This window comes from Ochotona curzoniae, unplaced genomic scaffold (genome assembly GCF_017591425.1).
Source record: "Ochotona curzoniae isolate NIBS_2020 unplaced genomic scaffold, NIBS_Ocur_1.0 scaffold_2453, whole genome shotgun sequence".
NCBI lineage: Eukaryota > Metazoa > Chordata > Mammalia > Lagomorpha > Ochotonidae > Ochotona > Ochotona curzoniae.
The window spans coordinates 18,331,655-18,354,120 of NW_024467094.1; the positions used below are offsets into that span (position 1 = coordinate 18,331,655).

Below are 22,466 nucleotides of genomic sequence, written 5' to 3' on the forward strand. Positions count from 1 at the left end.
TCTCTTGTTCTATGGCTATCACCCCTGCCCTGACGGTACTTCTTAGAAAGTGATGAGACAGTGAGAAAGAAGAGCTCCCCCACCAGAAAAGAGGAAGCAGAGACGCTTCTATGACTCAGAAGTTCCACTTTAGGGTCCCTGGAAAGGACTGAGAGGATAGTTTCCTGCCGTTGTGAAATGTGTGTAATGAGACTCAGCAAGCCTATCCTCTGGGAGGATTTCTGGAGCTTGACTGGAGAGGAAAAGGCCCCACGAGTCTAGCAGGGACTCTGTTTTGTGATAAGACCAGAGGGGAGACAAGCAGACCCCTTGCTAGTTTTGCATCCAGCAGCCGCAGGCTCTCTGTGGGCCCAGGAGGGAGCCAGGGTGCGCTCCTGCTTTGGTGGAGCCTCAGGAATGGATTGTGAAGTCTGTGATCAGATCCGGGTCACAGGGAAGCCACAGCAGGAACACTGACGACTGTCTGCTTTGTGGGTCTGTGTCTGGGGGCATGTGATCACAGCAAATGGATGAAAATTATGCAAGGAAAGTGCAAAAATATGCAACTGAAATGAAAGTGATTCAAGTTATTGTAAGAGATTCCAATGATGCAAGCACTATGTAGAATGCAAGTTTAGGTGGACGGGAAGCAAAACTTGGCTCCTGTAACTTAACTTGATATACATTTCTAAAAAAAATTTTCTTTTTTTAAAAAAAGATTATTTTTCTTGAAGAGTTTTTTAAGTTTTACTAGAAATACAGATTTACAGAGAGAAGAAGAGACAGAGACATCTTTCATCTGCTAGTTCACTCCCTAAGTAGCCACAATGGCCAGAGCTGAGCTGATCTGAAGCCAGGAGCTAGGAGCTTCTTTTAGGTTTGTCATGTGGGTACAGAGTCCAAAGGCTTCGGGCCATCCTCAACTGCTTTCTCAGGGTACAAGTAGGGAGCTGGATTGGAAGTGGAGCAGCTGAGACAGGAACAGGCACCCATACGGGATCTTGGCACTTACAAGACAAGGATTTAGCCACTAGGCTATCACGTTGGTCCCTTGATGTACGTTTTCATCTTGACATTTTGTTGACCCAAGAGGAAAGTTTAACCTCACACCTAATTGAGGTATGTTGAAGTATTTGGGGAATCCATACAATTAATTATCTGTGCCCACAATTTATTGCTGACTTTCAACCCACATGCCTCCAACCTAAAGATCTGCTTTTTGGCCAACAGGTGACATGCTGCTGATGCACCCGAGTGCAGATCAGGCCTTGCTTGCTGATGACAGGGTTAGTATATTTCTCAAGGTCCTGATGCACCACAAATGCAATTTAAAGATGATACCCGGGAAGGTCCTGTTGTTAGGCTTTGTGTGACTCTGCAGAGCTGTGACTCAAGGCCAGATTTAAGGTGTGGTATGAGGGCCAACCAGACTCCCTTCTCCCGCTCCTCATAGGTCTCACTGTAATTGCCACAATATCTGGGGTTGGACCAGAGTGAAGTTGGGACCCGGGAACTCCATCCCGTGTTTGTCTCAGAGATTTGCCACCTTCTGTTTTCCTAGGAGCTGGGCCAGAAGCAGAGCGTGCAGGACTGGAACAGCACTGTGATATGGGATTCTGATATATTAAGCAGGGACTTAGCTATTGCACCACAACATTGGCCCCTGTTCTGGAGTCTTACTGTTTCTGTTTTAGTTGGCTATTAACTTTCCTGCCAGCAGTGGACAGCAACTCAGATCCTGTTCTTTCATTATCTTGTTTCTCCCCAAGCATGTAGATTTCAGGGCTCAACTAGAAATGTGGACTCAATTTACTTGAAGAATTTGAGATTTCTCTTTGCCTATTTCCTCTTTTTAGAGGTTGCTCGTCACTTCCCAGTGGTCAGGGTTGCCTCAGGCAGCTCTCCCTTGAGTTCACCAGGCCAGACGAGCACAGACTTTGTAATAGGGTTTTGGTCAACCCTGTGGTATCTGTCCTCCACAGCAAATGCAATTGACCCCAGGCCAGAGTCATAAAACATAGGACTCAATCCCTAATTTTCAGTCCACCTTCAAAGTCTTGCTGCTTTTGTACAGTCTCTTGAGTTCTCAGTTGCATTTATAATTTTTTTTGTTTCTGGTCCAGAGTTGATCATTTTTGCTTGCAGAGTGACTTATTTGGTACTTAGTTCTCCAGGTAGGATATGGAATCTAGGGTGATGAGTTTAAGAACTTTAATAAGATTCTTACTAAAAATGACTCTAGAGCATGTGGATTAAGTCACCTCTTAGAATGCCTGCATCCCATATTCCAGTGCTGGTTTGAGTTATGGCTGCTCTATTTCCCATCCAGTTTCCCATTACTGAGCACCCTGAGCAACAGCAGGTGATGCCTCAAATACTTGGGTCTGTGGGAGATCTGAATTGAATTCTAGGCTCCTGGCTTTGGCCTGACCCAGCTTTGGTATTGCAACCAGTGGATGGAAGAGCTGTTTATTTTTATTTTTTAAGATTTAAGAAAAATTTTGAAAGACAGACATATATAGAGAAAGAAAGGTCGCATCTGCTGGTTGACTTCTGAATGGCTGCAATGGCTGGAGCTGAACTAATCCAAAGTCAGGAGCCAAGAGCTACCTCTGGGTCTCCCACATAGCTACAGGGGCCCAAGGACTTGACCTATCCTCTGCTGTCTTCCCAGGCCAAAAGCAGGGAGCTGGGTAGGAAGAGAAGCAGTTGGGACATGAAATGGTACCCATAAGGGATGCTGGTGCTGTAGGTGGAGGGCTAAGCCTGCTATGCCACATCACTGGCTTCTGTGTCTCTCTTTGAAATAAATAAACAAATACACAATTATCCCATTCTTACCAGCTTTGTTACAGAAACTCATGTCCTGTGTATTTGTGATTAGTGTCTCTCTCCAATAAAGAACTGTATTGGAGCAAAGGCTTTGGCTGCTGAATCCACAGTGTGGACTGAAAACCCAGGTTCTCTGCAAAAGGGATGAAAGCAGGCGCTGGGAGGGGCCAACCTTAGCAGCTGGGCCTAGGTGTAAGCTGATCTTCAACACCAGTCAGTCCTTGATTCTATGGACACTAGTCATTATGGATTTTCACCACTGGGTGGCACTGCTCATAGGTTTTTCTAAGATTGATGCTGTGCATAATAATTTAGCCACTTTATCCTCCAGGACCCGCTTAAAATGCCATCTCTGTTGTGCAGTTCCTCTAGCTGACTATATGTGCATGCATGCTTACTTATGCATTTATTGATTTTGTATTTTGCATGAAGTTTGCCTTATATCAGAGAAATATGTAATATTTGTAATAAGTATTGACTTATTTCACTGAACATAATGGTGTCTAGTTGGGATTATTTGGCTGCAAATGGTAGAATTTCATTCTTATTAATGGCTAAGTGGTAATCCACTAAGTAGATGTACTAGTTTCTTTATCCACTTCTCTTTTGATGGGTAGGTTGTTTCCATGTCTTTGCTATTGTAGATTGTGTTGCTGTAAATATAGGATTACAGTTCCCTTTCTCCTATGTAGACTTCATTTCCCTTGGATATATTCCTAGGAGTGGGATAGCTGGGTCATATGACAGATCAATTTTCAGTTCTCTTAGCATTCTTCATACTGACTTCCATAGTGGTTGTACTAGACTACACTCCAACAATGCAACTCTACTTCCAAATCAAAGCTGGACTCCCAATGAAATTGTTAAATATGTCTTGACAATAGGATGCTGGACTCTGCCATTCTCCATTCCTATAATGCCAGAATATACTTGAATAGCAGAATGATGGACTTAATGACTGTTTCTGAAGGATTACGTTAATCCTATATTAATAAAATAGGGGAAATTAGTAGGGGGAAGGAGAAATCCCAGAACCTTTGGAACTGTATCATAAAATAAACAAATGCTATCTCTGTGGTGACACGTCCCTACCCTGATGCTCTGACTTGCGGCCAGAAGGGGTTCAACACATTGTGGTTTTTAATTTATATATTTGAAAGGCAGTGTTAGAGAGAAATCTTCCATCAGCTAGTTCACTCCCAAAATGGCTACAATGGTTAGGGCTTGATCAGGCCAAAGCCAGGAGCTAGAAACTTCATCCAGGTATCCCATGTGCAAAGGCTTAAGTATTTGGACCATCTCATGTTTGTTTCTCTTTTGCATTAGCTGGGAACTGGATTGGAAGTAGAGTTGCTGGAATGTTAACTAGTGGGATACCAGGATCACGTGTAGTGGTTTAGCCTACTACACTGTAATGCCTGTGCCTGTCACACTGGCTTCTTCCTACAACCCCAACCTAGTCTTGATGTGAATTTCATGAATAGGCATGTAGTGTGCAGCCTGCCCAGTGTGAAGGGTCCTGCAGGAGCAGAATATATAGCAGTCACTCTTGGACTATCTGGCCCCAGTCCCTGTGGTGTGCAAGATGCTATGTAGAGGGGGCCTGTGCCCAGCCCCTGTGGCTCCCAACAAAATGCTTTCTGTGTCAGCCAGAGCTGCTTCCTGAGGTTCTTCCCTTTTGTACTGATGGCTGCCTCATGTTGCTGTGGGTGGCTCTCACCGACCTGGAGCTGCCCCTCTCCGAGAGTGAACCCCTGTTACAGCCCAACCTCTCCACTCCTTCCCACGTACTGGCCATCCTGTCCCACAGGGTTGACACTCTCATCAGCTGTTTGGGAGTGGGTTTATATGATGAGGCCTGCCCTTCAGGGTAATTGGTGTGGGCTGAGACAGAGATCTTCCATCTACTGGTCAGAATGAGGAAGTGTGTGTGTGTGTGTGTGTGTGCGCAGGCTTACGTGCTTGGACCTCTGGATCCACATAGGAGATACAGGTGCTGCTCCTGACTTTGGTTGGCCCAACTCTGGCTGCTATAGCCATCTTGGGGGTGGTGTTAGTGTTTCAAGATGTCTCCTTCTCTTCCCTTTTCCACCCTATAACTCAGACTTTCAAATAAATGAATAAATGTGTAAGTAAATATTATAAAACAAAACAATTGAATACGCAGGAAGACCCTTGTCTTTTCCATCTTATCAATTCAGTATTTCTAGTAAGCTTTGTGTTAGCTGGGTGTGGGTCTGACCTTGCATCTGTAGATTCCCAGTTAAACACATTTTAGATTAATGTTTAAGTCCTGAACTCCTCTGATGAACAGGAAAAAAAAAAAAAAGACAAAATGATGTTCCTGTCCCAAGTTGCTGGAACCCTGGCCCCATGCTTCCTGTTTTCCATCCCTGACTATCCTGTCTGCTAGAACTTTGAACGCTGGCTCACTGACTTTTAGCCCAGTGATGACTAAGGGCTATGAAACTGCCTGCTGCCTTGGGGTACACGTGGATGTTGTTCTAGCCCTCGTGTCCACTCTGGCCTCTGCAAGCAAAAGCCCAGGCTTGGTACAGTGTTAGTGATTCTGTCATTGCTCAGCCAGCCATGAACCCTTGGAGAGAAGGGCCCCATGATAATTAGCTGTTGACAGTAGGAAGGGCAGAGAGACATTCCTGGATCCGGGAGGAACTCACGGACCATGGAGGGATGAAAGCAGGTAGCCCAGGACCCCTATGTGGGTCAAGGTCAACCAGCACATAGGACAGAGTGCTTGCCTAGCCAACATGACAGCTGCTGGCTTACTGCACAAGTTAAGTGTCATTTGTGTAAGTTAACGGAAGCTGAGTGTCCATCAGTGGTTGGATGAGCAACATAATGTGGGAGATAAAATGCCACAGACTCTGACTCAGTTTTGTGAGGGAATGAAGGTCAGCCACAGGCTGCCACAGGGGTGAACCTGGAAGGAGCCAGGTTCTGAAAAATTCAGACAGTCTTAGAAGGACTGACACTTGTATGAGGTATTGGAGTTGTCAGATTCACTGAGATGGAAGTAGGATCCTGGTTACTGAAGTTTGAGGGGGTGGCTAATGTTTAGTGGTTACAGAGCTTCAGTTTGGGATGATTCTAGAGAAGAGGAATGGATGTATGGATGTGATGGCTGCACAACAATGGGCATGTACTAAATTAAGCACTTAAAAATGGTTAAGATGGTGACTTTTTTCTGTCTATGTAGATGGACTTGGGCCATGGGATCACATGTTCCTGTGTGTCTCATGTAGCCACTGAGGGAAGTTATGGACACTTCCTAGAATCCAGTTCATGTGCAGTCTTTGCAAGGATGGCTTCATCAAGTGTTTTTGTTCCACTTTGTTATCTAGCATTATTGCCTGGCTTTTGTGTTGCCTTCCCCGCAGCATGTTGGGAGAATGCTGAATTTCATCTGAGTCTGCTTCCAGCTGTTGAGTAGAGCAGCAGGCAGGTGGTTATATGTGTGTGTGTGTGGGAAGGCATCTGCAATGATTATACGTTTCCTTCACCTTCACAAGAAACAAAGTTAAGAATCAAGTTGGCAAATAAAAGGGTTTGATTTATGGCAAGTTTGTGATTTGGACTAATGGCATTGGCTGGGGAAAGACTCAGTGTCTTTCTTGCGATGTTTTACATGATAGCTGGAGAATGGAGTCTCTTCCTTAGTTCTCAGTCCTCTGCCAGCCAAGGGGAGAGGCAATAATGTGAGTATTCCCACCCTGGCCTTCAAGAAACAGCTAAGATGGAAAAAAAAAAGAAGAAGAAAATTACATCCAGAAGAGGAATGAGGATGGGCAGCAAAAATCAGGATGTCCGTAGGACTTACCTGGGTAAGACTCCTAGGCCAGAGCAGATCGTTCCTTAGAATGGCCATTGTGCTGGCATGTGCTGAAAGATGAAGACAGAGCAAAGAGGAGGTGTGAAAGATGATTTGGGTGTTAAGAATGGGGGCTGCATTGTGGTGAAGTGGGTTAAGCTGGTATCCTATATCTGAGTGCCAGTTTGAGTCCTGATCCGAGCCAGCTCCCTGCTACTGTCCCTAGGAAGGCAGCAAAAATACGGTTCAAGTACTTGAGCCCTTGACACCCCTGTGGGAGATCTGGCTGGAGATCCTGGCTTTGGCCTGGGCTAGCCCTGAATATTGCTGCCATTTGGGGAGTGAGCTGATGAAAAAAATCTCTCTCCCTCTCTTTCCCCCTCTTTGTGTTGTGCTGTCTTTCAAATAAATACATCTTTAAGAAAATAGAAAATATTTAAAATGCTTTTATTTTGACCACTGGCCTGTTTCAATGTGATTGTGTTGCCTCTGTGAGGCTGCTTGTGTTGGTGCAGGTTTACCCCTTTCCATCTCCAAACCCAAGGCTGAGCCTCCCAGGGGAGGAGGGGCTGGGCCAGAGCTGGGGCTGGTTGCTTTTTGGTCAGATGGTTTTAACTCCACGCCAGGGTACTGGGAGGCAGCAGAGGCAGGTCGGGATCCTGGAGGTACTCTTTGACCAAGTTGTCTTCAAAGTTGGTGCAGACCTCACGGTTCTTTATGGTGACAAAATTGTGGGGGCAGAGTTAGCCATCATGGCTGCAGGCTGGGCTGAAGTCCAATTCATAGGTCCTTTGAGGCTGCCTTGTGTTCTTTATAGATGCTCACCCCCGCCCCCCCCATGCCACTCCTGGCCTCCAGACCTCACCAGCCTGTCCCTACTCAGTCTGGACTCTCATGCGTACGTCACCACTTACTGGGCCACCCAGCCGCGAGTGGCAAAATCAAGAACCAAACCCAGGTCTTTGGGAGAGTAATATAAAGTGGGATTAGAGGACATAGACTGAGCCAGGGTGGGGTTCAGTAACCCCTGAGAAGGATGACCCCCTTTCCCTAGCTCAAGGCCTCCTGTTTGAGCTCACATATTCTTCTCAGGTTATGCTAATAATACTCTTTCTTGCTGAGGTGCTTGGATAATTTGCTGGTGTTGCATTTGGACCTGGACTCAACACCCCGAAGCACAGGTCTATCTAAACCTGCTGCAACGGCCAACCCTGACCAGGAGAGAGCGCTCCTTCTGCATGTCTCACCATCTGCCTCTGTAGTCTTTAGTGCCAGCGTCTGCCCTCTGTCCCAGGCTCCTGCTGGATCTACCCCATAGGGCCTGGTTCAGGTTGAAGGCAGCATTCAAGGAAGAGATGGAGGAGCACAGGCTTTGGACTTGGTGGGCTGTGAACTTTACTGATATAGAGGAAGTTTTAGTAGTTGAGAGCAGAGTGGGGTAGGGGAAGAGTAGGAAACACGCAGGTGCTCTGGGCTGGCTGCTTGGTGTGACTTCACCACCACAAGCAGATAAATGTGTAATGCAGCTAGTGCTGGTTAAGGCATCACTTTTTGTGAGACTATGGCGGGGACAGCTGTGTGCACCTCCTTGGCCTCTGCTAGTTGAAGGTAAGTCAGGCAGAGTTTTGGTGATTCCTTTAGCACACAGTCTCTCTTGACCCTTGCTGTGGCCTCAACAATGGAAGGCTGAAGGCCAGGAAAGGGTGGTCACAGTTCCCACGTTGGATATGCCCTTACTCAAGCACACAGAACTCTTCGCAGAGGCTAGCTGATGGTTTCCAGGGCCTATTCTTGGAGCAGATGCCTGTTCTTTATTCCTGTATTCTCTCTCCTCTCTCTCTCCCTTCTATCCATCCTTCCATCCTTCCATCCTTCCATCCATGTGGTATGGGCCAGGCTTTCTGCTAGGCCTTGGCCTGGGGGGGGCGGGCACATTATTGTGCAAAACATTATAGTCCAGCCTGGTATATGTACGTGAAGGAGAAAGGATTGGGTCGAATGTTTCCCTGAGTGATTCCTACCTTAGCAGTGAAAAATGTTGGGGAAAGCATAGACAAGAGGATTGTGGAGCTTGAATGCCATGCAGAGCTGAAGAACGTAGGCATTTTCTGCCTTTTGTGATTCTGCCTTAATGGCTTGGCTGGGGGTTGTGTGAACTTCAGGCCTGATAGTCTGATAGTCTACGTGACACCTGGCAGGTCACGTAGGCAGACCACTCCTCAGGAAGCAGGTACCTGGTATTTGATAAGATTCTCAGCCCAATAGCTCATCGATTTGTAATTTTTGAAAGTTGCTTGTTTCAAACCCACCAATAGAAGCCTGCTAAATCATGACTGTATACTTAATATCCTGAAATGTATAAGAACTGGGGGGCTTGGGCTCGCTCGCTCTCTCTCTGGCTCCTGCTGATCCTGCAGCAGCCTCGGCTGCGGCTGCCCCTCCCCTGCCCAGCCATGCTGGGCTGGGGGAGGTGGCTGGGATACCTAGATTAACCTGAATAAACCACCTTTATGCCTTAGCACTGACTTCAGACTTGATGATTATCTGGGGATTTCAAAATCTGGCACAACAGAGCTTTTATGAAGATTTATCTGTAAAGGCAGGTGGTGGTTCTTAGCTTTTACACTTGTGCAGTTTAAACAAGATAAGGCCCATGGATTACTTAGCAGAATGAATGAAAGGTCAGCAGCACTGAAGAAAATGGGATTTGTCATCTGGTTGCTAAGCAAATGGCCTTTACATAGAATTTCCTCAGTTTTCTCAGTTTTGGCTAAGCTTCCCAAGGTTTCCATCACAGGCCAACCTTGTTTTTCACACTAGGCTCTGGCAAAACCTGGCAAAGCAGGGCTTGATGCTCAGGGTACCATACCTAAGCTGGGCTCACAGCCATCCTCAGTCCACTGCCAGTGAGTAAACTCAATGAGGTGCACAAGGGCAAGAAGGACATGCATAGTCTTTAATTCAAGGCAGAGCAATTCCTGGCATAGGGCTGCAGCAGGGAGGGGGAGATGGGCTACAGAGGGGTCTCTGAGCTGTGCCTTCTCCACACACTGGATCACTCACTTCTCCTCCAGGTCCTTGATGTAGTCCTGTACCCAGCCATCCCGGGGGTTGGCACAGATGGGGTAGCCTTTTTTGGTGATGAAGCTGAGAAATGAGAAGGAAAATGATTACTTATTGAGGGCCAGCATCTGGCAAGAGAGTTCGTCCTTGCTCCCTCCCAAACCACACCTGGCAGTCTTCCCTGGCTTAGTCACAAGTGCCTTGCTGAGATGTGCTTTCAAACCCCTAGGATCCCTGGACTTGCCATGGCTCCCTAATTTTTCCTGCATATTCTTGCCTTTGTTTCCCACCCTGTGACACCTCCCCAGCTGTGTGGCCAGCTTCTGAGTGCTCCCTGCATGCCCTTGCCCTGATGTTCCCTCCTCTTCCAGTGCAATGTGTGGGTGCTACCTACACAACTCCAGGCTTGGAGCATTCACTGCTGGTCTCATAGTAATCCACGATCCGGTGATGGGGGACGGCATGGGTGATGTAGGAGAAGCAGCACTCAGCAGGGTGATAGGGGCCTCCTGTAGAGCAAGCGTGTGGGACACTGAGGCGGGGACCCTGGTGAAAGGCATGATTGCTGGCTGCTTCTGTAACCCTAGAGTGCCTCAGAGAGGAGAGACAATGGGAGACCTGCCCCAGAGAGGTGTTAGAGGAACCGAGTCCTCCCTTCTCTCTCGCTCTGTAGTTTTGCTTAATCGGTAATTACCCATGGAAAATAAGAGCAGCCCTCAGTGAGCATGTGGCATCCTGGGGCGGGGAGGGACAACTTACTCAGGAGGCTACCAACAGGCTCAAAGTCACGCAACCTGTACTGTTTGCTTGGAATTCCAGGAGAGACATGGGTACTTGGGCATGCACATCCAGCCACTCCCAGTCCCCTAACCTGCCTGTGTCCCTGGGGCACCCACAGTAGCCAGGAGGAGGGATGGATCCTTGCCTCCACCAGCCTCCACCCCAGGCGATGGCCATGAAGTCAGGGCATCCAAGTTCTAAGGTGACCTTACCCTCACAGGTTGTGACTGATTCAGTTTTTTTTTTTTTTCACTTTTTTGTTTTGCCTTCTCTGTCCTCTACAAATGAGGGCCTTGGGATTAGGTCAGTGGTTTCCATACCAAGCTCCCTGGGACCCTGGGGGCATTAGGGGATGGCCCTGAGATCCTACTTCCTTTAAGAGCTAGTCCCTGGGGATCTGCATCTCATTCACGCCTTTTTCCTGTTTTGGGTATCCAGTTTCTGTGGAAGATTTTGCTCAAAAAAACAAAACAAAACAAAACAAAAACCTGTGGCCTTAGATGTGATGTCAGGTTAGATGATTTTCCAGCTGTTTCCTATGACATTTTGTGACCTTTTCAGGGATACAAGAGAGACAGTGGTGTCACTTGTGCTTGGATGGCAGAGGGAGCAGGAGAGGCCATCGCAGGCCAAGTGCCTTGTATAGATGTGCCGCCTATGTGTCCAAGCTGGACAAAAGTATGGATATGTGTTGTTATGGCTGTGAGGGTGGCCTTGGCTTGCAAGGGCAAAGATGGTTGTGTTATCCAACACTGTCCTCACCATCCAAAGATGGGATCCAGAGACCCCCTGGACATTCCTGGTTCACTCCTCTGAGCTGACCAACAATGCACTAGAGAGACAAATCAGATCTCTAGTAACTTTAGACTAAGATACTATTCTCACGATTCTCTGGACAGGAAGTGGGATGAAGTGGAAGGGAGAGGCAGTGTATTCTCAAAAGCACTTGGAAGAAGACTGCCCAGGCAAGGTCCTGGGGTAGTTACCCTCCCAGGGTGCTGGTAGTTCCAGGGACCACAGGCTGGGCCCACATCTTAGGAGGCCTAGAGGCCAGGTCCTGAGATTCTACAAGCACTGCTCCTCTCCCCACCTCACCTTAAAGAGAGAGAGAGACAGAGAGAGAGAGATGCATGGAACTGGGAAGCTAGCCGACCCTGCTGCACGGCCTTGTGGGGAAGGGACGCCATTCCTGGGGAGGGTGGGGATGTAACTCATTTCAGAAGCCAGACCTACCCCTGGAGCCTCCTCTCTTGTTCCTCAGCCACCCCACTCCTGTTTGTCTCCCCATGGAGATGAGGCTAGAAGGAGACAGGGCATCACACTCACGTGCAGAGATCTCAGCCTTGTTGCCGAGGGCATTGGGGGTGATGATGAGGAGGAGGAAGAGGGAGATGGCAGCTATGGAGTCCTTCATCCTGTAGGAGCTTCTGCTGGACAGCTGGCTTGCCCCGGGGCTTGTGAGGCTCCCTGGGTAAGGATGTGCTGAGGTCATTGAGATCAAAGTCATGTTTTTTAATTAAAAAAAAAAAAGGAACTGTGATTTTGAAGGAAGTGGACAGCTCAGCAATTTCATGTCCTGCACACTTGTTGAAATGGCACAAAGGAAGCATGGGAAGCCAGGACTGCAGGGAGGACGCCGGCACCCATCTTGATCTCCGGGCAAACCAGTTTAACTGCTTTACTGGCAGCTCTTCTTGGGGTGCAGTCCACGCTGATGAGGGGAGTTGGCAGACACTGGCTCAGACTAGTAAAAGCACTCAAGGCAGGGCCTCAGAGCAAGGCTGTGAGGGCTGTGGAGGTTTGGGGTTTGCTAATCCTGAAGCCAGAGAGCCTTTTTGATGAAGGGAAGAGCTCCAGAGTTCCTCTAGTCAGCTCCCATCAGTTAGGGTCAGGGAATCTTCCCTGAAACTCTCAGGCAGAACCCACAGCTCCCAACCTCACCCCCCAACTCCTTATTTCCACACCCTGGGCATGGTGGTGGTGAGGAAGTGCTGTGATTCACAAACTCAGGGGTTTTGTGAAATAAAAAAGGAAACATTTATTCTGCTAAGGGACATGTGGATATTTCCAGCATCACTCACAGGCCGTACAGAATGATCAGCTTAAGCATTAGCCTGTTAGAGAGAGGTATTGAGTTTTGAGTCTTGCCTATGATTTTTGGACCAGACCTACTGATAATTATATGTAAAATTAAGGTGTGTGAGCCAGGTGTTCCAACTGCTGTTCTAAGTGCTGTCTGAATGTTACTAGACTATCTCGTCTTACAACTGCAGGTGAGGAAGCAGAGGTTAGGAAGCAAAGCCCACACTGTGACAGCAGACTTGTCATGTTCATGGAGAGATGGAGTTCAAGCTCAAGTGGTGTGGCTTCCCACTTTGTGCTCTTCATGCATCTTATGCTGTAAAGGAACATGGGAGTGCCCAGCTACGCTCTCTGGCTGGCGTGGGCGCTTAAGGCCGTCTGTAGAGTTGTCTCTTTCTGAGTTCAGGTCGGGAATGTTTTGGGGACCCTCTCTTGCTTTCTGATTTGTGTCCCAGAGAAGCCTGCTGGGAATCGGGGGCCAACTAGTAGGCTTTGCTGACTAGGGCTGGCGTGGAGCTCATCCATGAGGGAAGCCATTCCGAGGCCTCATCAAACACGTAGCAAGATGGAGCCCTGATGGATGTGCACTGTGCACATCTTGTATACAGTGCATAGGAGTGTGGTGTTTGTGGGGGAGGGCCTGTCCATGCATGCATTCAGGAACCACAGCTTTTATCTTTTGGCACCTCCAGTTTTAGTGCAAGGCCTTCCTTCATCTTAGCAGACAACTTCATCTGTCAAAAAGTCTTTTCTTTTGAAGATAACACTCATTCAGAGTTTAGTAGTTCAGTTTTCTTTTCCTGTTAGAATTCAAGTAAATGATGTTCTTTAGATATTTATTAGATATGTTACTTTAAAGCAGAATAAAGAACAATTAATTTTTTTAAAGATTTATTTTTATTATTTTTTCATTGGAAAGGCGGATATACAGAGAGGAGAGACAGAGAGGAAGATCTTCCGTCCGATGATTCACTCCCCAAGTGAGCGCAACGGGCCGATACTATGCCGGTCCGAAGCCAGGAGCCTCCTCCGGGTCTCCCACATGGGTGCAGGGTCCCAAAGCTTTGGGCCGTCCTCGACTGCTTTCCCGGGCCACAGGGAGCTGGAAGGGAAGCGGGGCTGCCGGGATTAGAACCGGCGCCCATATGGGATCCCGGGCGTGCAAGGTGAGGACCTTAACCACTTGTGCCACCGCGCCGGGCCCGAACAATTAATTTTTAAAAAGAGTAATCTGGATCCCTCAGGAAATGAGAGAGTCAGAGTGTGTATCCGCACTGTTCCTTAAGCAAGTGCCATTGCTCCCTGGTTTTCACCTAGCACTTCAGGTTTGTCGTGTACTCCTGAACTCTCTTGTTGCTGTGGTCAGCACATTCTTGTTGTCCGCTCTTGGTGAGGAAGCTGGTGAAAGGAGGGACAGTTTACAAACTTGGATGAGTGCAGCCTGAAGGAGCACCTGTCAGGATATTGATGGTGGAACTTGCATTTACACCCACCCACCCACCAGGTGCTCCCCTCAGTCTCCCAATTCTCCAGTACGTAGTGGGTGAGCTTGGCACTTACATGACAGCTGCCAGGGAGCACTGACTGCTGGTTTCAAAAGTAATCTCTGATGTTGATGCACTGGATGCTTTGTGTGAAGTAGAAGCATCATTCAGTAGGATGGTGAAAGCCTACAGGTGGGTAAAGTGCCACTTAGTGGCCGAGTCTGTATCTCAAGAAGCCTCTCCAGGTGACTGTTCAGATTATGTCCTTATCCTATGTGTGCATTTGCTGGGCTTTCCTTGCTTCTGACCTATCCCAGCTCAGGACTTGAGACATTTTCCCAAAAGGGAAGTGTACAGACCATAGAGCTATTCACCCTTCCCTCTTACAGGCATCTGGAATAGTGGTAGCCTTCATGATCCTCCCTGGATGTGATATGTTCCCTCTGGGCCAGCCTGTCGTCCCTGTTCTATATGTAGGGTGAATGGAGCCAGAGTGCAGATCTGCACCCCCCACTACCACCATCACTTACTGTGGATTCTGGTCCCAAAAGACCCGTGCATCTCCATGGTTTGCTCTCTTGCCTCTGCATTTGGAAGAAAGAGACAGGATTTGAGGAGAACTTGGTGAGAGGCAGCAATGTCTCAGTCTGCATTCACCTCACCCCCAGCCTGAGGACAAGAGGCTCTGGACCTGTGGTTCCTATACCTTCTTCCAAGCCCTTTTCTTCCACATCCTTTTGTGCTGCTAGGGATCTGAGAGTCTTCAGGGACCTTTGGATCATGTTTGTGAGATGAAAGCCTTGTGTTGGCCCTGAAATGTAAGATGCAGACTGTAAATCATACAGGAATATGCTATTGGATGGAATATACAGGGATGTCAGCTGTATGTCGTGTAGTTCAGGGTTTTATGCATAGATAAGGGTTTTGACAACACAGTGTCATCAGTAAATGTCACCCAAAGAGAAGTGAGGTTGTTTTCTGTCTTTCTTTATTCCAGATCCTGTGAAGCTTTGCTCCTGTTTGCTGTAGGAATATTACTTTGTTGGACTAAAATGTGCTTCCAGGACCCAGTCAAGGATGAGTATTATCGAGGTATATATGACCTTTGTTTAAAAACTATGTTTTGATGTTATAGAGAAAATACGTAACAAATAATTTTCTATTTTAATCATTTGCAAATATACAGTTCTGGAATATTCAATACATTTAAATGTCTGTGTAACTATTCCATTCAAAGAACTTTTTTCACCTTGCAATGTTGAAACTGCCAGTAGTGCCAGTAACTGTCTGTCCTTTTCCTTCCTGTTGGTCTTAGCACTATGTATCCTGTCTCTGAATTGGCTACTCTGTGTCACTCAGGTGAGTGGGATCATTCAGTTGTCTTCTTCTGTGAGTGGCTTCTCTCACTTAGTGTGATGTGCTCAGTGTTCATCTGTCTTGTGTCTTGTACTGGCTGTCCTTGCTCTTAGGCTGAGTGTGAGCCCATTGCATGTGTGCCTCACATGTTGCTTGTCTGTGCATCTGTTGGGACATTTGAGTTGCTTTAGTCTTTCACAAATCATGCTACTGTGAACATGGATGCACAGAAAAATCTCATGTACTTTTACACTTGATCTTAGCCAAAAGGTCGAGAAGCAATAAATCTTATCTACTTTTGATTCATTTTTTTGAAACAGTACCTCTAAAAATTTATTACTTCTATTTAGTCGAATGTCACAGAAATGTAGAGGCATAGAAAGTTGTGTATCTGCTGAATCTTTCCCACGATGCATATAAAACAATTTAGAACCAACTAGACCAAAAGCAGGAGCCTTAAATTTAATCCAGGTTTCCAAATGCATGGGGACCCAAGTACTTGATCTGTCACCTGCTGCTTCCCACAGTATGCATTATCAGGAATGTTAATAATTGGAAGTAGCGCTAGGACTTGAACCCAGGCACTTGGTAGGTCATTCAGCAATCCTAAGTGACATCTGGATGTCAGCACTGACCCACTGTGGTGCAATTTCAATTCTCTTGATTATAATCGAGATGTGGAATTTCTGGATTATATCATATTAACTTTTTGAAACCTAAAAAATTCTGCATTTTAACATTCATCTGGAATCAAAATGCATCATAAGGTTTGTGTAAAGTATGGAAATCCTGCATATTAACATAATATTAATTCATTCTTCAGGAATAGCCATTGGGTGACAGCCAGGACTCCAAGGCCAGGGCACAGGTAATTACCTGCTAATCAGTAATACGTTCCTACTACATTTCTATTTCTACAACTTATCTATCACTTAATGAAAAAACAGGTCACAAGGGAAAAGACATAAAGAACCAAGACAAAAGTTTCAAATATTAAATCTCTCCACAGCTATAGGCTCTACAACCCCATAAAAACCAAACAATAATTAAAAGCATATTTCTATATTATTAATAAAAGCATCCTTTAATTCCTCTAGCCAAAAATTATGAAAGTGGCTAAAACATATTTTCTGCACTCCAAAGAAATTGCAATGACAGGTTAGCCTTTGAGGTCACAGTCACAGTGATTATATTTATTGCCATAGTAGTTTCAGCTCACACTCCCGTAACTTTCACTAATTTTTAGGATACTTATGAAACCCTTTCCCAGAAGACATGCTACATGTCTGGGCCAGATTCCTGGGCAATAGTTAGGCACAAAATAAGGTGTCCAGAAATGACATGGGCTTAATTGTAGTCCTGTGTGCATTAATTTTCATAAACTGTTAAAGGCCCATTCACCAAGACATTATCAGTAGCATTAACTCCCAAACTCACATCAGTTGCAAAAACCATCTCACAAGGGCAAACAACAATGCCTCAGTAGATTACAGAATTCTTTAATGGGGTGGTGGATTGTTCATGCAAAGGGAGTGAAACTGCATTAAGGTGGTTGGAGAGACATCCACTAGGCCTTGCCATATGCTGGAAGCTCTTCATGGCCTTACCAACATGAGATTTGTCCTCTTTATACCTCAGTATCATCCACACCTACTGCATGGATCACAGAACCACCGGATGGTAGGATCCTGAGGGGGTAATACAAGGACTTTTAAAGTTCAGATTGAAGCATCAGCCCTTATGGAATAACAGAGCTGGGGTAGTTAGTATTGATTAACGCTAAATACCACTCACAGGTGCACATTAAAGCAAGGGCTGGTGGCTTTCCTGCCAGGGCTAGATCACAGTACTCACCAAAGAGAGTCAAAACGGAATGGGTAATGTTAGGCTGGGCCATGGCACTAACCAGCACACAAGAGAACTGGGTCTGGTGGCAGATTCTGTGGGGGATGTGTGGGCCTCCCCTGTGGTCTGCATTTTAGCTGATTTGTTTGGAGTTGGGGGTGGTGACAGGCTAGGCTAGGAATGACCATGGTACCCTAAAATACTCATGGGCCCTGGAGTAGGGTACAGGCTGTGTGGGGCAGGCTGACCCACAGTGTGCCTAAGATGGGGTTGCCGTGAGATAACTGGCATGAATCTGCAAGTGCAAAAGCAGGAGGATAGGAAGTGAACTTCGGTTTTCTTGTTTAGTAAATAGAAGCAGAATCTAAAAGGACAAAATTATGAGAAAGCAAGACTGCACGATATCTGGATGGTTCCCGTAGTAGGTGAACTAAAACCTGGTGTGACACAAGCTAATGAAATAGGAAAAAGAACTCTTTTCTGAAATGATAATTGAGGCTTCAATCTTAACTGCTTCAGTAGAACAGATGGATTTGTATCTAAGCTCTTTAAAGTTCAACTGTCTCTTCAGTGTTTTCAGTTTATTCCTTTTAACACCTAAGCAGAGTGAAACTGAAAATTCTTCATTACATGCCTTAATGTCATAACTAAAACAGCAGTACATTTGAAAAGTTATTTTTACTTCACAAACAAATTGGCAGAGACAGAAGGAGAGTCAGATACAGAGATAAGTTCTATCTGCTGGTTTACTCCCAAGATAGCTGCATTGGCCTGAGCTGACCAACATGTCTGAGGCCAGGAGGCTTTTCCAGGTCTCCAGTCTAGATGCACAAGTCCAAGGGCTTGGCAGATGCTCTGCTGCCACCCAGGCCATTATTAGGCAGCTGGATTGTAAATGGAGCACTCAGGATAGAAACCAGTGCCCATATGGGATCCCATTGCCAGGAATGGAGAAATAACTTGCTAAACCACCAACCTGTGCCCAGCAATATTTAAAATATATTAATTCAAGGTATAAAATTCATAGGATGTGTGGGGCAAGAGTGTGTTAGGAACTCCCATCTTCTCAATTAAATGTCTCGGTCCCTATGTCTTTGGATAGTGGATTGTGCCTCAGTTGTTTGTTTAAAAATATTTATTTATTTATTTGAAAGGCAGAGTTACAGGAGATAGGGATAGAGAGAGAAATCTTCCGATTCACTGCCCAAATGGCTGCAGGCTTTGGTGCTGCTGGACCAGGGTAAAGCTGGGTTCCAGGGGCTTATGGGGCTTATTCTGGGTTCTCCATGGGGATGTAAGGGTCCAGGAATGGTGAGCATCCTCTGTTGGTTTCTCAGCCATGTTAGCAGTTGGTATTGAAGTGATGCACATCTGTGTTCCAGCCTTGCAGTTGCCGGTTTATCCAGATACCACAGTGTTCCCCTGGTTCTTCAGTTTCATCACACAATCTTGAACTTCACTATTTGAAGGATTGGTGCAGACCCACTGTCCCTCTTTCGTGCGAAATCTGAGGAAAGGATATGAGAAACGGTTGTGTGCACAAATGCAGCGGGAGCCCCATTCTCTTGGCATTCCAGAGTCCCCACTCAGCACATCCTGCTCTTCTTTCCCTCTCTGACTCTTTGATAAGTGCCTTGAGATTTGTGAAAGTTCAATGGGCAGCTTTCTGCCTGCTGTGCAGCACCTCCCTCCTCCTGGCCCCTGCTCTCTGTTGGGAGTGTCTCTTCCTAGATGGCCATGGTATTTTGTTAGGACAGCAGGTAACCCTCACCTAGTAAGGTGTTGAAGGAATCATCAGGATAGCCACCAATTAGGTGCTCTACAGAGACTCTGCAGGCTAGTTCCTCTCAGCATGGGGTGAGTGAACTTAACACTTACATGACAGCAGACAGGGTGCACTCACTGCTGGTTTCAAAATAATCTTTCATGTTGCTGCACTGGATGCGTCGTGGGGTGTGGGAGAAACAGCAGTCAGGGGGAAAAGATGGTAATAATTGTTCGCCCTCATTAAATTCTGCATTTGGAAATAAGAGTCATGGTGAGAAAAGAACTTGCTGGGAGGCAGCCATATCTCAGGCTGTTCTCACCCCCTCTGAGCAAAGGGGCTGTGGACCAGAACCCTAAATCATATCTTGGTCCTGTACCTGCCTCCATGCCCTTTTGTCCCACAAGAGGCCTGAGAGTTTTCAGGGACCTTTGGAGGAGCCTGTTTGCAAGATGAAAGTCTTCTGCTGTCTCTGAAATGTTAGACACAGACTGCGACTCTTACATGGATATGCTATTGGGTCGTCTAGAGCATGTGATGCTGTGCACAGGTGTTAATATAGATATCTGGAATCTACAGGTCTCTGGAAGCAAGATTTTTTTGTCAACACAGTGTACTCAGGAGCATTCAATACCTTCAAATGTCTGTACAACTACTACTACTGTGCATTCACAAATTGTTTTTTTGCCTTACAAGTTTGAAACTCTACCTGTATTAAATGTTAACTGCCTGTTCTCTCCCAGCTGGCCTCAGCACCTTGTTACCTCTGTCTCTGAACTGGCTACTCTGTGTCACTCAGGTGAGTGGGATCATTCAGTTGTGTTCATCTGTGAGTGGCTTCTCTCACTTAGTGTGATGTGCTCAGTGTTCATCTGTCTTGTGTCTTGTACTGGCTGTCCTTGCTCTTAGGCTGAGTGTGAGCCCACTGCATGTGTGCCTCACATGTTGCTTGTCTGTGCATCCATTGGGACATTTGAGTTGCTTTAGTCTTTCACAAGTCATGCTACTGTGAACATGGATGCATAGCAAAATCTTCACACATTTGTGCTTTCAGTTTTATTTTTGTTTTGAAACAATTTGTTTCATAATGTATTGCTTCTTTTTATTTGAAAGGCACAGAGTGTTACAGAGTCAGAGTCAGAGAGTGATTACCTGTGTGCTGGTTTCTTCCCCAGATGCCTACAACAGGTGGAATGGAGCTAGGCTGAAGGGAGGAACCTTGAACTAAATCCAGCTCTCCACATGGGTAAGCACCCAGGTTCCTGACCCTCACCTGCTGCCTCTCATGGTGTGCACTAGCAGGGGTGGTATAACTGTAAGTGGAGCCAGGACTTGATCTGAGACACTCGGTCAGTGATGGACGTGTCCCAAGTGGCATCTGAACATCCACCAAGAGCCCACAGTGATCCAGTTTCAATGTTCTTAATGATAAGTGAGACGTGGGATTGTGGGATTATATCATGCTAACTTTTGAAAGCTAAATACTTCTGCATCTCAGTGTTCATCAGGACTGAAAATTCATTCAATGTTTTGGGTAAGATACAGCAGACCAAATATTCATATTAACAACAATTAATATTGTTAATTACTTAAGTACACTAAACATTTAGCTTGTCTTCCTACCTTCCTGCTTTCCTTCAGCTTTCTTGCTTTGCAATCTTCTTTCAGAGTAAGCTCTTTTCAAAATTGACTACATTCCTATATAGAGCAAGCTTGAAATGGATAAATTTCATATTGAAACATAAATCGGATTGTGGCATTTAGAGTTCATGTGCCAATGTATTCTCTCCTTTGAGTTCTCATATTTCTGGCTCATTTGTAATGTGTAACATCTTACATAATTACATGTGAATTTCACATGATGAGGCTCCTGTCTATGTTTTGATAGGAGTGTGATCAATTTAATCCAAGAATGTTTGTACAAAGAAATCAGAAATGACTTCTGTTTTCATAATCTTGGCCTAGTTTTAAAACACCATATTGATTTCTTAAAATGTTTTATTTGTTAACTTTACTTTAAAAGCAAAGCAAGATAGAGGGAGAGAAAGAGAGAGAAAGAGAATGAGAAAAAGAGAGAATGGGTGTGCCTGAGAGAAGGAAGGAGAGAGAAAGACAACTTGCATCTACTCTTTCAGGTCCACTTATGATTACAGTAGCCAGTGCTGGGTCAGTTTGAAACCAGGACCAAGCAAATTTACTCTTGGTGTCCCATATGAGCAGCTGGACTTATGTGCTTGGGCCTTCCCTCTGTGCCCTTCTAGGAGCCTTAACAAAGAGCTGGATCTGAAATGGAAATATCAGGACTTCCTGTGCACTCTCCCCTTCAATGACTTTCTGCCTGGCTCACATTCTACTTCTGCCATGTACTAACTGTGAGATGTTAAACAAGCTATCTCTGATTAGCTTTTTCATTTGTAAAATGAAATTGATAATACTATACAGACCTATATAACATTACAGATGTCTTTTAATAAATGGCATCTAAAACACATCCTGCATGCTTCTAGGAAGAAATCATCTGTAAGGCACATGAACCAATATAAGGCTCACAATTTTAGATAAAAAACAGAATGATTGAGTGCACATCATGGTGCAGTGGGTTTATCCTCTGCCTGTGGTGTGAGCCACCCCCATGCAGCACCAGGTTGAGTCCAGCTGCTGTGCTTCTGATTGGGCTCTCTGCTAATGCTGGTGGGAAGGCAGCAGAAGAGGGCCCAGGTGCTAGAGACCCTGCCACCACATGGGAGAACTTGCTTAGGCCATGTGTGACCCAGACTGGGGCAACAATCTGAGGAGTGAACCAGTGATCAGAAGATGTCACTGTCACTCTGCATTTCATGTAAACAAATAAATCAATCATTGGAAAACCACTTGTGGATGTTTAGTTGATTTAGGTGGATACCCTTTCCAGTTAGTCAGTCACATTTTTGCATTAAATGATAATTTCACTCTAATTACTAGAAATGCCATATTTCTTATAGCTACTTTTTTGTTGAAAATGTCATTTTCATTATTAGAAATGATTTACTTATTGGTTTTACTTTAAATGCTGAACTATAGAGATGGAGTAAGCAGGGGAGAGATCTGGAGGAGGAAGTGCTATGCTGTGCCAGTGCCAAAAACTGGGGACTCAACCTGCAGTGGCAGGTGCTCTTTCATGGGTCAGAGCCAGGTGTGCAACACAGGCACTCTGATATGAGGTGACATCTTGACTGGTTCTTACCTAGTTGGGCACCCGTTTTCCACAAGTGATCTTGTCTAGTGTTGAGAAACATGTCTCGATGTGCTAAGGGGACAAGAACAGCATCAATCAATGAAAGATTGAAATGCACAGAAATACATGCTCTACCACGGTTTCCCAGCTGGCCTGACCTGTTGGTAACCGGCAGTTCCTGAACTATTCACCCAAAACTAGAGCATTTGGGTGGAGTCCTCTCAAGTTCTGCATTTT

General features: G+C 45.8%; 1 protein-coding gene and 1 long non-coding RNA gene across 2 annotated transcripts in view; one reads left to right on the plus strand and one right to left on the minus strand.

Annotated features, from left to right (window-relative positions):
* Positions 1 to 22,139, plus strand: part of LOC121170437 — a 28,727-nt gene extending 6,588 nt beyond the window's left edge. Inside the window, exons 2-5 of the long non-coding RNA XR_005885959.1 lie at positions 15,047 to 15,141; positions 15,365 to 15,408; positions 20,191 to 20,261; positions 22,076 to 22,139. This is a non-coding gene — a long non-coding RNA (uncharacterized LOC121170437). The remainder of the gene's footprint in view (positions 1 to 15,046; positions 15,142 to 15,364; positions 15,409 to 20,190; positions 20,262 to 22,075) is intronic.
* CCL14 (C-C motif chemokine ligand 14) lies at positions 6,650 to 11,966 on the minus strand. The gene is made up of 4 exons (XM_041001623.1): positions 11,810 to 11,966; positions 10,098 to 10,212; positions 9,704 to 9,787; positions 6,650 to 6,711 (listed from the first exon to the last, which is right to left on the minus strand). The coding sequence occupies exons 1-4, from the start codon at positions 11,895 to 11,897 to the stop codon at positions 6,663 to 6,665; spliced, it is 336 nt and encodes a 111-aa protein (XP_040857557.1). The 5' UTR covers positions 11,898 to 11,966; the 3' UTR covers positions 6,650 to 6,662.
* Positions 22,140 to 22,466: the final 327 nt, after the last annotated feature.